The sequence below is a fragment of the Podarcis vaucheri genome (assembly GCF_965113315.1).
Source record: "Podarcis vaucheri genome assembly, chromosome: 12".
In the NCBI taxonomy this organism is placed as follows: domain Eukaryota; kingdom Metazoa; phylum Chordata; class Lepidosauria; order Squamata; family Lacertidae; genus Podarcis; species Podarcis vaucheri.
Window position 1 is genome coordinate 27,699,355 of NC_138750.1, and position 14,296 is coordinate 27,713,650.

The 14,296-nt window shown below is 42.0% G+C and overlaps 1 protein-coding gene across 2 annotated transcripts in view; it reads left to right on the forward strand.

Moving 5' to 3' along the window:
* The window catches only part of SKAP2 (src kinase associated phosphoprotein 2), a 115,688-nt gene that overhangs the window by 12,134 nt on the left and 89,258 nt on the right, over nt 1–14,296 (forward strand). For both annotated transcript variants that reach the window (XM_082193517.1, XM_082193518.1), the window contains 2 exons: nt 2,223–2,328; nt 6,577–6,602. In XM_082193517.1, the coding sequence (XP_082049643.1) occupies nt 2,223–2,328; nt 6,577–6,602 (132 nt within the window). The remainder of the gene's footprint in view (nt 1–2,222; nt 2,329–6,576; nt 6,603–14,296) is intronic.

Genomic DNA, 14,296 nt, shown 5'->3' on the forward strand with positions numbered 1-14,296 from the left:
CCTCATCCAAAGTTCAAAGACAAGTTACAACATACTAGTGTTTGGACAAAAAGCACATTATTTGGAATTGAATTACATAGGTTTGAATAGCTCTCATTTAAGATTTGCTTATTAATCTTCAAAGCAGTCTTAGAATAATAAAATCATAGAATGAAAGAGGTTGAAGGGATCCCAAGGAACATCTCGTACAGGGTTTCCCAAACCAGGGTCTCCAGCTGTTGTTGGACTACAACTCCCATCATCCCTAGCTAGCAGGATCAGTGCTCAGGGATGATGGGAATTGTAGTCCAACAACAGCTGGAAACCCTATTCACTGATCTTGCCGAACTCTCTGCTGTGTTGTGTCCAGTGAGTACAGTTGTATATATTCTTTGGCAAACCTATATGGTTAGATCAGGGATGGCCAACTTCTATATTGTCATGTGCCAGTTTACTTTCAAGACAGTGGTCAAAAGTTTTTTGGGGGAGGAGGAGGAGTAAGTTTTACAAAATGAGAAGGTTGGCAAGGTTGCGGATCTTGAATATGGATGATCCGTCTGATCCTATAAAACTGATTTAGCGACCATAATTAAAAGAATGGTAACCACCCTCCTTATTTCTTATGCCCATGCTCTCTGTTAAGGCAATCTAGCCAAGGTAGAATATGATATTTTCTACATTTAGTTCTCGGACATAAAGATTGAATTCTTATAGTGCTTCATTTCCATTCTGAACATTAGTGAAATGAATGTTCATCACAGACGGATTCTGGATAACTGAATAAGACATAACCATTATGTGGATATCATTTAAGCTGATTACCTTTGCAATTACCATCTATTAAAACAGTATTGAAATGAGGCTAGATACATTGAAGTTAAGAGAGTGAGAGAGAGAAAAGGAGACCACTGACATTCTTGAAATAGCCTACAGTATCTGAAACATAGTTCAATTGTCTTTGCTATAAATTTGATGTAAGTGTCAGATCTGTAATAAAAATGGCATGGGGTATTTTTTATATACTTGCTGCTCAATTAGCTTCTTTTTTAATTAACAGTGGGCCTGGTTATCTTGTCCTCCTGGCTTTTCTTCCAGTTACCTGTCAGGGAAACTTAGATGGGTACATCCAAGAGTATGTAAACTTGGGTTTATGTTTTTGCATTTAAGAAAGTGGTGCTCAGTTTCCTCAAGACCATTCTAATCCCCCCCCCCCCGCCATTCTAACTAGTCAGGTTTGGGATTTAAATTTTGATTCCACCCCTGTCCCACTTAAGACCACTTTCCTCAATATGTGAGTGTGTGTGGGGGGAAGACAAATAAATAAAACTACATCTAATTTCACAAGCTGCTTTACCCATTTTTACAACATATTCTTCCAAATTTTCTCTTACTGTGCTTAAATGGTTGTCTTTCCTAAGGGGACTTGTTTGTATGCTGACCTCTCCACCCTCAGAGCAACCCCCCCTCCCCAATTCTCATAGTAAAATACTACAAAGCATTTAGATGTTGGAGGGTATTTAATCATTTGCAAAGGGGATTACAAAACAAAACAAAATGCAAAAATGTAAACTGCATAGTTTGTTCTACGTGTGAAGTTAAATGTTATTTCCATGTTTTTAATGATCAAAATCCAGTGAAACTTAAAATATAGGTTCGTTTTTCAAATATTAAGTGTTCTGGTGTCATATCATCTGTCCATAGAATTATACTGTCGATGTCTTTGAGATTATTGACTAGTTTTAATGTGACACTTTTACCCACATGCTTTCAAAATTGGGACCAGCTTTAACCCAGAGGAAGACATCATAAGTCTACGGTCACTTCTGAAAATGGGCTTTTGTTAATGAAAGTGCCAAATGATGTTTGATCTTGCTCAATCATATATGCATTAGAACAGTTTATTGTCTTCTAGCTTTTATTTCTCAAGTAATGGGGTGTATATATATTTTACACACTTTGACAGTTTATTAAAACTTGTTGGGTTCTTGTTCATTTAATGATTGCAAGTGTCAAAACAGCATTTGCTGTGCTAAGCATAAGCACAGCAGTGAACAAATCTATCCAATTTAGAGTTTGAAATATCTTTCAATTATATTATGCCTGGGACTGATAAAGTAATTCCATTAGATAGTTTGGATATTATTGCCTTATGAAAAAAGCCATAATAGAGGTATTTATCTTCTGAGAATTATCATTTCTTCTTTTGACTCATCTCTCTCTCCTTTTATTCTTTCATGATTTAGATGTCGACACATTTATATTGGATACCCTAAAAGGAGAGAATTTATCCAAAAGAGCAAAGGAAAAGAGGGATGCTCTGATTAAGAAGATAAAAGACATCAAGTCCAAGTAAGCAATTATGCATGTATACTGTGCATTTAGTGCAGAAAGTGAATTATCCCTGCATCAAACCTATCATTATTATTTCTTCACGTTTTAACAGTGGAAAAACTGAGGCTGAAAGAGGGCACCCAATGGCAGTATTTAGTTAGAACTGTAAACCAGAATTTATGGATCATCATGGTTTGTTGTGAATGAGTGGAATACTAGTGTATGCTGCTGAGTAATTCCCTCTTCACTCCTCCATCTTCACTCCTCTGGCTCATGGTTTGTTGCTCTCTATCAAGCCATGGTTGCTAGCCAGCTATAAACCATGGTTTGTTGTTGGCTTATGGATAGTGACTTGTTAGAGAGCAGCAAGCCAAGGCTTCCTGGTTGCCCCTCCCACTTGTGCCAGGAGCTAAGTGGAAGCGATCAAGTACAGTTCAGTATCATATTGCTCTCTTACAATTCTTATTATTACTTCCTATATTTGTGAGTCGCTTTTCTCACAGAGTAACACAGTGCCGGATTTCTGTATAAGCTAAACAAGCTATAGCTTAGGAGTGGGCCCCCAAAAAATGTAAAGGGAAAAAAATCCCTGGATGTACATTTCCAAAATATAAGATAAAAAACAAATAAAATAAAACATACATACAGCAACAGTGTGTTGTGTTGGCTCCTGTGATGTAAGTAATGGGCCCTGCCTGCTAGCCTGCTCCTTAAAATATCACTGGTTTGCTCATTTCTATATATAGGGTGCCAACATTCTGCATGTGCAAATGGCTTCAGATACCTACTAGGTCCATAAAGTACCTATATCATATATTCAACACAAAAAACAGCGGTAATTTGTTGTTGACAAAGGACAGCTGGACACATAAAGGGCCCCATTACCTTCAGTAGCTTAGGGCCTCATCAGACCTAAATCTGGCCCTGAGAGTAACCCAAAGCTGTATACTTTAAAACCAGTTAAGAACAACCGATAAAAACCTAAAAATACAATTACTGATCCTTCCCTGCTAAAATAAGCTGCAGTGCTACCCTTCAAACTAAGGTCGTAAAGCCCAGATTCATGCCTGAAAAAAGATAAAAATGGTACCAGGCCTGAAACACCCATTCTCATGTTGTCACCCCCTGAAACTCCTATAGTGGGAGCACACAAAGAAGAGCCTCAGATGATGATCACATGGTCAGGGCTCATCACAGTAAACCATGGTTAGCCAGAAACTTTGGCTCACCATTATGTGTGAACATGGCCTATAAATTCCAGATCCTTGCCATTTAAATGATTTCGATTATGCTGGTCCGGTTTGGGACATGCCACGTGGCCAGGCTACTGCAATGTGGTTGTTTCTTGCTTGTTGTGAAAAGTTCGGCACAGAAGAGTCTTTTGTTCTGAAGCCAGGCCAGAAACGCAGGCTGCTGCTTCTCAGTAGGTTAGTTAATAAAAAAGGAAAGCTGTCTTGCACTAAGCAGACAAAGCTTCCCTCCAGCTGTGTTTCTGTACTGGTTGTGGAGGCTTTTCTTCCTTCGCAGCTAGCATGGAAACCAAGCGGACAGGCAGAGGACTGATGGTGAGATCCATCTCACCCCAACAGACTTGTTCACTCACCTGTATGGAATTCCTAGTTGCCTGTGGCTAGCAGGTGAGTTGTTAAAATACAAGTCTGTACTGGGGAAAGGAAAGAACTGCACTACCTTTTTATGGCTTTACGTCCTGATGAGTAATAAGAGTGAAGCATTTCTGTCCCTCTTGGGTTCTTTTGAGGATTTTTTTAGGGGGGATCCTTCCTTGCAGTTGTTTGTGCATGTGGTTGGGTTGCTTGCATTTCTTTGGCATCTCAGAGCAGGCCGTGGCATTTTGTTTGCATAAAAAAAAGAGAGAGATGGGAAAATGTGAAAGGAATGTGCCTTTAAATTTCTTAAACTAGAATGCAAATGCACATCTAAATAGCAGTGGCCTGAGTTCCCGCCCCCTCCGGCAACTCTCAGGTTCAGTGTAGGAAGTCTGCAGTCTGGATGGAATAGCTTATCATGGTCTTCTGCCAGTGCTTGTCAGCTTTGTGGGCTTATAGAGACCAGCATGCTGCCAAATCGGTGCACCCAGTCTCTGAACTTAGAAATACCAGAGCTCTTGGTTGACCCAGACAGATTATTTACCTAATAAGAGAAATCATGGCATGCTACCCAACCTGTGAATAATCGTTTCATGGAAAATGAAGAATTGCAGAAGAATGGAGTGAGATTGCTGTGGTTTCTGTGTAAACAGATCGGCATTTGAAATGAACTTGCTCTGTACAGAAAACTTTGACCTACTTTGTACTATTCCTGCAGGCTAGTTTACACGTAAACCTTGCTTACTGACTCCATGTAATTCTTTATGGTGGCCTGGAGAAATGGTTGTGTGAACTGGGCAGTAGACAGATTCTTGTGAATCTGTGCAGTGATTCTTGTGAATATAATTTGTCAGTGTAAGTTACTGTGAGAGATTTGTCTGTGCATATAATACTTTAGCAAAGAAAAGTTTTGATGAGTTGCAGCCAGTGTAACATTTAGCACTGGTAAGCATGTCTTAATTGCTTAATTACAAGCCAGAGCCAACACTCTTCAAGGACTGAAGTGAGGACACAGAGATCATAGAATTATGGAATTGTAGGGTTGGAAGATACTCTGCCCAATGCAATTCAGGAATCTGCAGCTGTCCTATAAAGGGAATGAGCCTGCAACGCTGGTGTTATCAGCACTGTGCTCTAACCAACTGAACAATCCCCCATATTAAATCAGTCAGATTGTTATTGTTTATAGTCAATTGCTGTTATAAAACATATCACACACAAAAATGCACAAACCCCCAAGACAATCAGATAGTAAGTTAAAACATATCAGTTTTCAGAGTTGCAAGCTATTAGAGCTTAGGACAGTAAAGTTTCCCAAATCTTATGTGTTTCTCTCTCTCTCTCTCCCTCCCTCCCTCCCTCCCTCCCCCCCCCCCCCGGTGTGTGTCTGTTCTGGCTAAAAAAAGTAGCCCATAACTTTCTCATTGCTAGTGCATATAAAGCTCCCCTGGAGGTAACAAACTTGTCTACACCAGCCAACAGTTATCTAATTTTGACCTCATCCCATGGAACTGTGAACCCCCCCCCCCTTGAAATGAATAGAGGAATTTATCCCTCAGCGAATTGTATAAAGGGCAATATTGGATTTAGTGCGCAGTGTTTTGATCTGTCCTGATCTCAGTGCTTTTTTTCTTTTTAAAAAAGTGGTACTCGGATTTTCCTACTCATATTGCAATACTGGCCCTCAATGAGACCAAACTTAGATTCACAAAATCTGCATCCCCCAGAAAAAAAGCACTGCCTGATCCGCGTATGCAAATATTTGTTGGCCTGTTAAAGGATTTACTGGTCAGATGCATCTTGAACAGGCCGTGCCCCATATGAGTACCAAACCACTGTGGATCTCCACAGGCTGCTTGTTGCAATAACAAGTTATTGGTGCTTCAGTCATTAATTTTATTTTTTTATCTATATCAGCAATATAAACACCCTGGTTTCTAAGCAGTGCACGTCGAGGCTTCAAACGATCACAGAAGTTAGATCAGTTCTGAAGCTCCATTACTCATTACTCTTCCATCCAGATTGTTGCATTTCAGATGTTGGACTACAGCTCGCATAATCCCTGACCATTGGCCATGCTAGCTGAGGCTGATGGGAGTTGTAGTCTGGCAACATCTGGAGGGGCACCACATGGGCTTACTCCTCCTGGCCTTATTCTCCGCTCACATAAGTGGCTTAATGGCATTTTCTGTTGTTGTTTTCTTTTGCTCCTTCTTTGTATTTCATTAGTTTTACCGATACTCGCACCTTCACTCTTTTGTGCTCAAAATGTTCTTGCCAAGTTTAACTTAATTGATTTTCTTGTTCATTTGATTTACCTAATCTTTCTTATCTGTCAATAGGTATTTTGCAGAGCTGTACTTAAACACCTATCAGTTTTCCAGATTAATATATTGATCTTAAAGTTGGAGATTGCATGCAACCCAACCAGATACAGTCTCGTGTAAAACGTGCAAACCTTTAATTTAATATCTTGAAGGGCATCTTGAAGCTAGTAAAATATTCCCTTGATAGTTTCACTTAACGTTAAAATATTCAGTGTCTCTTGTTGGTTTTTCTGTCTGTTGTATTTGTTCTCGTTTTTAAAATAAGTTGCCTTAAGACTTTCCAAATACTTACATTATCCTTTCTTTCCCATCCCCCACTTCCTCTTCTGCAGCTACCCACAAGACTTTCCTGAAAGAGGTAAGGATATGACTACTCATTTGCACGTGGCATAGAAATCTTGCTCACTGGTAGGCTTTTAAACTGATCTCCAGTTTTATTCAGTGTACTGTTGTACAATTTAAAATCCCAAAATTCAAAGGTCCAGAGTTCACACTGTGTGTGCATGTTGACTTTTTCATGGATGAGGATGCTAGCTCCCCCTGCTGGAGGAAAAAGAGGACAGCTTGCAGGATTTTCCTTTTGTGAACTTTTTGTGTTGTTAAAAACAGGGAAAGACACACCACTACAAGAACAACCAAACTAATCATTACATTCCAAATTTTAAAAAAGGATTGTTTCCTTTAGAAATTAATATTGCCTTTCTAAGGTGAACCCCCAGCTCTTTAAATGAACCCCAAGTTTTAAATAGACGTTTCAGCAGAAATTGAATATGTTCAAAATAGAAATTTTTTATTGTCTAGAAGTTTGTGATATAGCACAAACATATTAATGCAGATTTTGTTTCCCTGACTGGTGTTGGTGTTAAGCAAAAGAAATTGCTTCTTGCGTTTGCCAGTATTGTACTTTTAGTTTTTTATATGTGGGAACAAGATCTGAAATGATGAAATGGGAAACTCCAACGTGGTTTGCCTATAATCGCCTAGTGCATGTATTGAAACAGACCTTTATGGTTTCATTAAAAGCAGGCTGCTACAGTGGCCTGTTCTGAATTTGAAATGGCCCTATTTTCACGATGCTAATTCATGAGGTCATGACCTGCCGACTGTGAATGGTAGCATGAGGGTCACAGCATGAGGTAAAAAAAAAAAAGTATATGAAACTACAGTAGGTTCTCTGCTAACCTGCAATAACATGGGGATTCTAGCCAGGACATAATAAGAGTTTATTTTATTTTTAGCATTTGTATGCCAGCCTTCAACAGGGGTATGTTCAGGGCAGCTTGCAAATAGAAATGTTTAGCATGGATTGGTGCCAGTATTGTAAGTGGCACATATCTGAAACAGAAAATATGTTTTTTGTTTACAAGCGCACATAACACCCACACAAAAGTTACTGCCAGTTCCCAGTGCAGGACTGCAACGATGCCAGAATTAGGAAACAGAAAGGATAAAAGCACCACATTAAAAACCCTAACTTTACTATGGGTAAAATACTATTTTGCCTGGTTCAAGCACAGCGCTTTTTAAAAGAAAGAAAAAAAAGAGTAAAATCAATATTGCATAACAAATACTAATGAGGAAATTATTTAAAATTGATCCTAGTCCATAGAAGCATAGATGTGAGTGGGGCTTTCAGTTCGTTTCCAAATAGCAACAACTGGCTCAGGCCAAAATACCACAAGGACCGCCTCTCTCCATATGAACCGATCGGGACCCTGCGATCATCACCTGAGACCCTTCTTCGTGTGCTTCCTCTGCGAGAGGCAGTGGCGTAGCGTGGGGGGTGCCAGGGGTGCCGGCCGCACTGGGCGCAACATTTGGGGGGGCGCGTTTGACCGGCCCTCCAAGAGGAAGCAGGAACCCCACTGTCCTCGGACCTCCTCCGAAGGCTGGCGGTGGGGCAGAGAGACCTTCTCCCCGCGCCAGCCTTCGGAAGGCTGCTCCGAAGCCTGGCGGTGGGGCGGAGAGACCTTCTCCCCGCGCCAGCCTTCAGAAGGCTGCTCCGAAGCCTGGCGGTGGGGCGGAGAGACCTTCTCCCCGCGCCAGCCTTCGGAAGGATGCTCCGAAGCCTGGCGGTGGGGCGGAGAGACCTTCTCCCCGCGCCAGCCTTCGGAAGGATGCTCCGAAGCCTGGCGGTGGGGCGGAGAGACCTTCTCCCCGCGCCAGCCTTCGAATGGCTGTCCTGAAGACTTGTGGGAGCAGTGGCGTAGCGTGGGGGGTGCAGGGGGGCCTGCCGCACCTGGCGCAACATCGGGGGGGGGGCGCGGAAGAGACTCAAGTGCTAAAATCCACGGGTTAGGGGGCGCAAATTACTTGCCTTGCCCCGGGTGCTGAGAACCCACGCTATGCCACTGGCGAGAGGTCCAGAGGGCGGTGACATGAGAACAGGCATTTTCTGTGGTGGCATCCCATTTGTGGAATGCTCTCCCCAGGGAAGCTCACCTGGCGCCTTCATTACATATCTTTAGGCACCAGGCAACAGCATTCCTCTTCTTCCAAGGCCTTTGGCTAATTAAACCATCTATGGCCTTTTAAACTGTGTCTGTGTCAGGGTTATTGCTTTTGTTTGTTACCATGGTTTGTATAAGGGATGCAGGTGGCGCTGTGGGTTAAACCACAGAGCCTAGGACTTGCCGATCAGAAGGTCGCGGTTCGAATCCCCGCGATGGGGTGAGCTCCCGTTGCTCGGTCCCTGCTCCTGCCAACCTAGCAGTTCGAAAGCATGTCAAAGTGCAAGTAGATAAATAGGTACCACTCTGGTGGGAAGGCAAACGGCGTTTCCGTGTGCTGCTCTGGTTCGCCAGAAGTGGCTTAGTTATGCTGGCCACATGATCCGGAAGCTGTATGCTGGCTCCCTTGGCTAATAAAGCGAGATGAGCGCCGCAACCCCAGAGTCGGTCACGACTGGACCTAATGGTCAGGGGTCCCATTACCTTATGGTTTGTATTTTTGTGCAGTTGTACCTTGGACCACGAATGCCTTGGTACTTGGACGTTTTGGCTTCCGAACGCCGCAAACCCGGAAGTGAGTGTTCCGGTTGGCAAACGTTCTTTGGAACCCGAAGATCCGACAGGGCTTTCGATTGGCTGCAGGAACTTCCTGCAGCCAATCAGAAGCTGTGCTTTAGCTTCTGAGCGTTTTGGAAGTCAAACGCACTTCCGGAATGGATTCCATCCCACTTCGAAGGTACGACTGTATTGTAAACTGCCCTGTGACCCTCGGATGAAGGGCGGTATAGAAATTTAATAAACAACAGCAATTTAATAAACAACAACAACACTCTCCACTGCACTACTAGCACCCCCCTGTACTTGCTCTGTACTTGAAGGAGTCTGGGCATAAGCCCCTGGGCAAATTAAGACAATGAGTGGCTGGGGGTTCATCAGCACTCTGCCTTATGACACACCCAGTCACCTCCTACCAGATAATGGTAATACTAGGGAAATTATGGTTTAAAAGCAGGGGCTTCTGGGTGCTCCGCAGAAGACCCAAGGCTTGCACTGCCCGGTCTTACCCTCTAACAATGTCCTTGCTGGGCAAGATGGGCCGACAATCTTGACTCTGTGTAAGGAGCTTCATACATGCATATGTCCTTTGCTGTTATTGGTGGTAAGGGAATTGCTCCTTAAGTTCAAAACCTGGACTTCCCTTCTTAACCTGAGGTACCGCTGTAGTTATAAACAGGGGTGCCAAACTACCATGAAAGACAAGTACAGTGGTACCTCGGGTTAAGTACTTAATTCGTTCTGGAGGTCTGTTCTTAACCTGAAACTGTTCTTAACCTGAAGCACCACTTTAACTAATGGGGCCTCCAGCTGCCGCCGCACGATTTCTGTTCTCATCCTGAAGCAAAGTTATTAACCTGAGGTACTATTTCTGGGTTAGCGGAGTCTGTAACCTGAAGTGTATGTAACCCGAGGTACCACTGTATAGCTATTTGTTTTTAAAATAGCAGAAAGACTTTTCTTTAAAAAAAGAAATGAAATTAGGAACTAAAGGGTCTAAAATGTATATGATTAGATACACAACTGGTTAATTTGCTAAGAGCACTGCAGAAGGTGTTTGGTTGTGGGATAAATGATCAGCTTAATTCCTAATGGAATGTGATATAGCAGAAGATGAAGAGATTTTTTAGAGATGGAACTCTGAGCAATTTGAGACCATGGGTTCGTTAGATAGTGAACACTGCACATATGTCTAGGGATCTGAGAGGCGGGGTGGGTTCTCAGAGCAGCAACAGTTTGCTTCAAACGTATTGAGTGAAATATATGTTGATGGCTCCTTTATTGCGGGTTTTGTGACAGAAGGAAATATTGATGATGTCAAAACACTCTGCTTGTTGTGGAGAGCATAGGCGGAAGAAAGTTCACTTGTGTTAGAAAACATATAAGACACTATAAAATACCGATTCCTTGATATGAAGCTGATGCAAAGTCAATCTGACATCTTTATTGCGATAACTGGGAATTCCATTAACAATGGAGTTAAGTGACTAGCTTCCCGTATTTAGTCCAACACCATTATCTGCTAGGATCAATAAGCAAATAATACTATAAATGAAAAAAGATGCTATTTAATAAAGAAGGGTCAGGTACCGTGTGTCATATTGTGAGCAAATTAAAGCATCCTAGCCTCAAAACATAAGTGATTAAATCACAGACGAAAGAAAATACGAACAGTGTATTTTTTCCGGTAACCATTAAATGTGTTTAATTAATGAAACTTTTTTTTAAAGTTCTAGGATAAATCAAAGGTTGTTCTGGGGAAACCATATTAATGAGCATTAGCCTCTTAATTATCCTCCTGGCTATGTCACAGGGACACATTCGTGCTTTTTCTTTGTGTAATAACTTTTTATAAAGAAGTATTTTTAAACTGATCATTAATTTTATGACTGCAGAAATGAGATGCAAAATTTATGCTGTTGTCATTGGCACAGGCTCAAGGCATCGCTGACATTATGCATGATTATAATGGAATGGCTGCCCGCTAATGAGTCTATAGACATTTCGTTTGAACATGCCTTGCTTTTAGATGTCTGATTAGGCTGTAATGCTTTCAATTATGCCTGCAAATTGTATTGGATACATTTACCTGGTGCTTATTGTTCCTTTGTAGTTTAGTTTTCTATTACATAGATACCAACTGAACGCATTGCTTTATTGATTTCCTTCCCCCTCCCAGGTATGCTAGTAGACACAAGGCACCTGTCAGGGGGACAATTATTATTATTATTATTATTATTATTATTATTATTATTATTATTATTGGGTGAGAAGCTCAAGAGTGACTTCTCTGACCGAACGAAGGCACAACATTCATTGTTTCAAATGTGGCTCCCTTTGAGAAGCTGTAGAGTGTTGGCCGTAAGGCTAGGCCTATGAATGTGTGTGTGTATATGTGTGTGTATATATATATATGTAACATGAGTTTTGGTTTTGTTTTTTAAAGAGGAAATATGGACATATTAAAGTGAACTGCGTTGCATCCTTCATCACATGAACTCTTTGTTTGGCTCTTATAACACTTTTTTGTGTTATAGGAAAAGCTCATTTCTTTTTGTTGCATGAAAGAGTGCATTGGTATGTTTGGTTTAGTTTTAAGTATGCTGTATATCTTGTCTAAATCTTTTGAGGAGGAAGCAGCCCACTTAACGTTGGCTTTTTAAATGGACAGACTTAGCAGATATAGACATCTGGTGCTTTTTAACGCCCTTCCACAAATCTTGGAGGCTTTGAGTATTATATATATATATATATATATATATATATATATATATATATATATATATATATTCCTCGTGCTACTTTCCTCACAACATTGAGAAATGTAACCAGGGATGCGTCTGCCCTCCATAAAACATATAATAAAATTCTGTGCCGAATCCAAACTCTCCAGTATGTATACAACTTCCAAATGAGGACCGTGAGAAGAGCTTGGCTGGATCAGGCCAAAGGCCTATCTAGTCAAGCATCCTGCTTCCCACGGTGGATAACTGGATCCCTCTGGGAAGATCACAAGCAGGGAATGAAATCAAGAGTTCTCTGCCACTGTTGGTTCCCATCAACGAGAGGGAGGGAAGGGAAAACTAGTTCCATATGACCATTTGCGTTATCACATGGAAATGAAAAAGAAATAAACTTTGCTGATAGTTGGGAGTCCACAGTCTAGGCTCGGGTTAACCTCCAGCCATTATCTTCAACTCCTAGGGTAGGAGTGGCCTTTTCCATCGCCAATCTTGTAGTTGGGTACCTTATGCTTCCCATATCTCACACTGGGCTCCGCCTCCCACGAAGGACGCTGCCAGAATCTCATCCCCCTGGGAGAGATGCACAAGAGGCGCCATGATGGGGGAAGGCACAGAAAAGTGGGGTAGTGGACGAGGTTTCTGGTAGGGAAGAACAGCAGAAGAAATGAGGAAGCGAACAGGCTGAAATGGAAGGAGGAGGAGGAGTTTGGATTTGATATCCCACTTTATCACTACCCTAAGGAGTCTCAAAGCGGCTAACATTCTCCTTTCCCTTCCTCCCTCACAACAAACACTCTGTGAGGTGAGTGAGGCTGAGAGACTTCAGAGAACGGGGAAGCGAACCCAGTTCACCAGATTACGAGACTACCGCTCTTAACCACTACGCCACACTGGACTCTCGCCTCTTTCTTTGTGGATGGTTCTACTACCAATGTACTGGAGGAACAGGAGAGCAGCACTCTGAACCAAATCTCATGTCAGCTGCAGGAGCTGGAGGGGAGAGCTGGATTCTGAGCCCAGTTGCTGTTCCTCCAAGAATATGAGGAGGTAGCCACCAGGGAAAGGATGGGTGTCCTCCTCGTTATTTTAGCTTGTTCTCCCTGTTTCGGTCCCTTCTCTTTTCTACCCCATTCTCCCATGTTTTTCCTTTCAGTTCTCCCTTGGTATCCATCAGCTGTTGAGTGGCATGGCAGTACAACACTGTGGGCTGGCATGGTGTCAGTGATGTGGGCTAGACATTTTTCCAATGCTCTAATAAATTGATTGGGACCTGTTTAGGAAAGTTTTTAATATTTGATGTTTTATTCTGTTTTTAATCTGTTGGGAGCCGCCCAGAGTGGCTCGGAAAACCCAGACGGATGGGTGGGGTATAAATAAATTATTATTAATAATAATAATCTTTGACATATTTAGTATACATGACATAAGAAGTGCTCTGTGTTAATTTTATGTTCTGTGTAAAAATTTTGACTCCCCACCCCAAAGTATTCAATTGGAATATTTGATTCTGGGGTCATCAGCAAAGTGCATGTAATGTGGCTTGAATACTTTCTTCAAATATGTGTTGAATATTGATATTAATTACATATGCATACACGTTTATTACATATGCATGCACACTTCCTAGGATAGTCACCCGAAAGACTGGAGTTTGGGCTGCAGCTGGTCGTGACTAGAGTCGGTGTTGTGAGACTCTAGCAACACAAAGTGAGGCCGTTGCACTTTCCCTCTTCCTAAAGTTCTGTGACTGCCCGCCCTTATCATTGGTCTTCATGATCTAGTACAGAGATCCCTTCCTTAAGTAAGTTATCAATAGTGGAGAATAATAATAATAATAATAATAATAATAATAATAATAATAATAATTTTTATTTATACCCTGCCCTCACCAGCCAAGGCTGGGCTCAGGGCGGCTAACAAGCAACAATAAAAACAAGTTGAATGAATACAACTTAAAAACAAGATTAAAATACAACATTAAAATATTAAAATGCAGCCTCATCACAGGAGGAGAAAGGAAAAAGAAAGAGGGGGAGGGAATCAAATTGGCTCCAAGCCAAAGGCCAGGCGGAACTACTCTGTCTTACAGGCCCTGCGGAAAGAAATCAGATCCTGCAGGGCCCTGGTCTCATGAGACAGAGCGTTCCACCAAGCCGGAGCCAGTGTTGAAAAGGCCCTGGCTCTGGTTGAAGCCAATCTAACTTCCTTAGGGCCCAGGACCACTAGGGTGTTGCTATTTATGGACCTTGAGGTCCCCCGTGGGGTATACCGGGAGAGGCGGTCCCGTAGGTACGAATAATTGC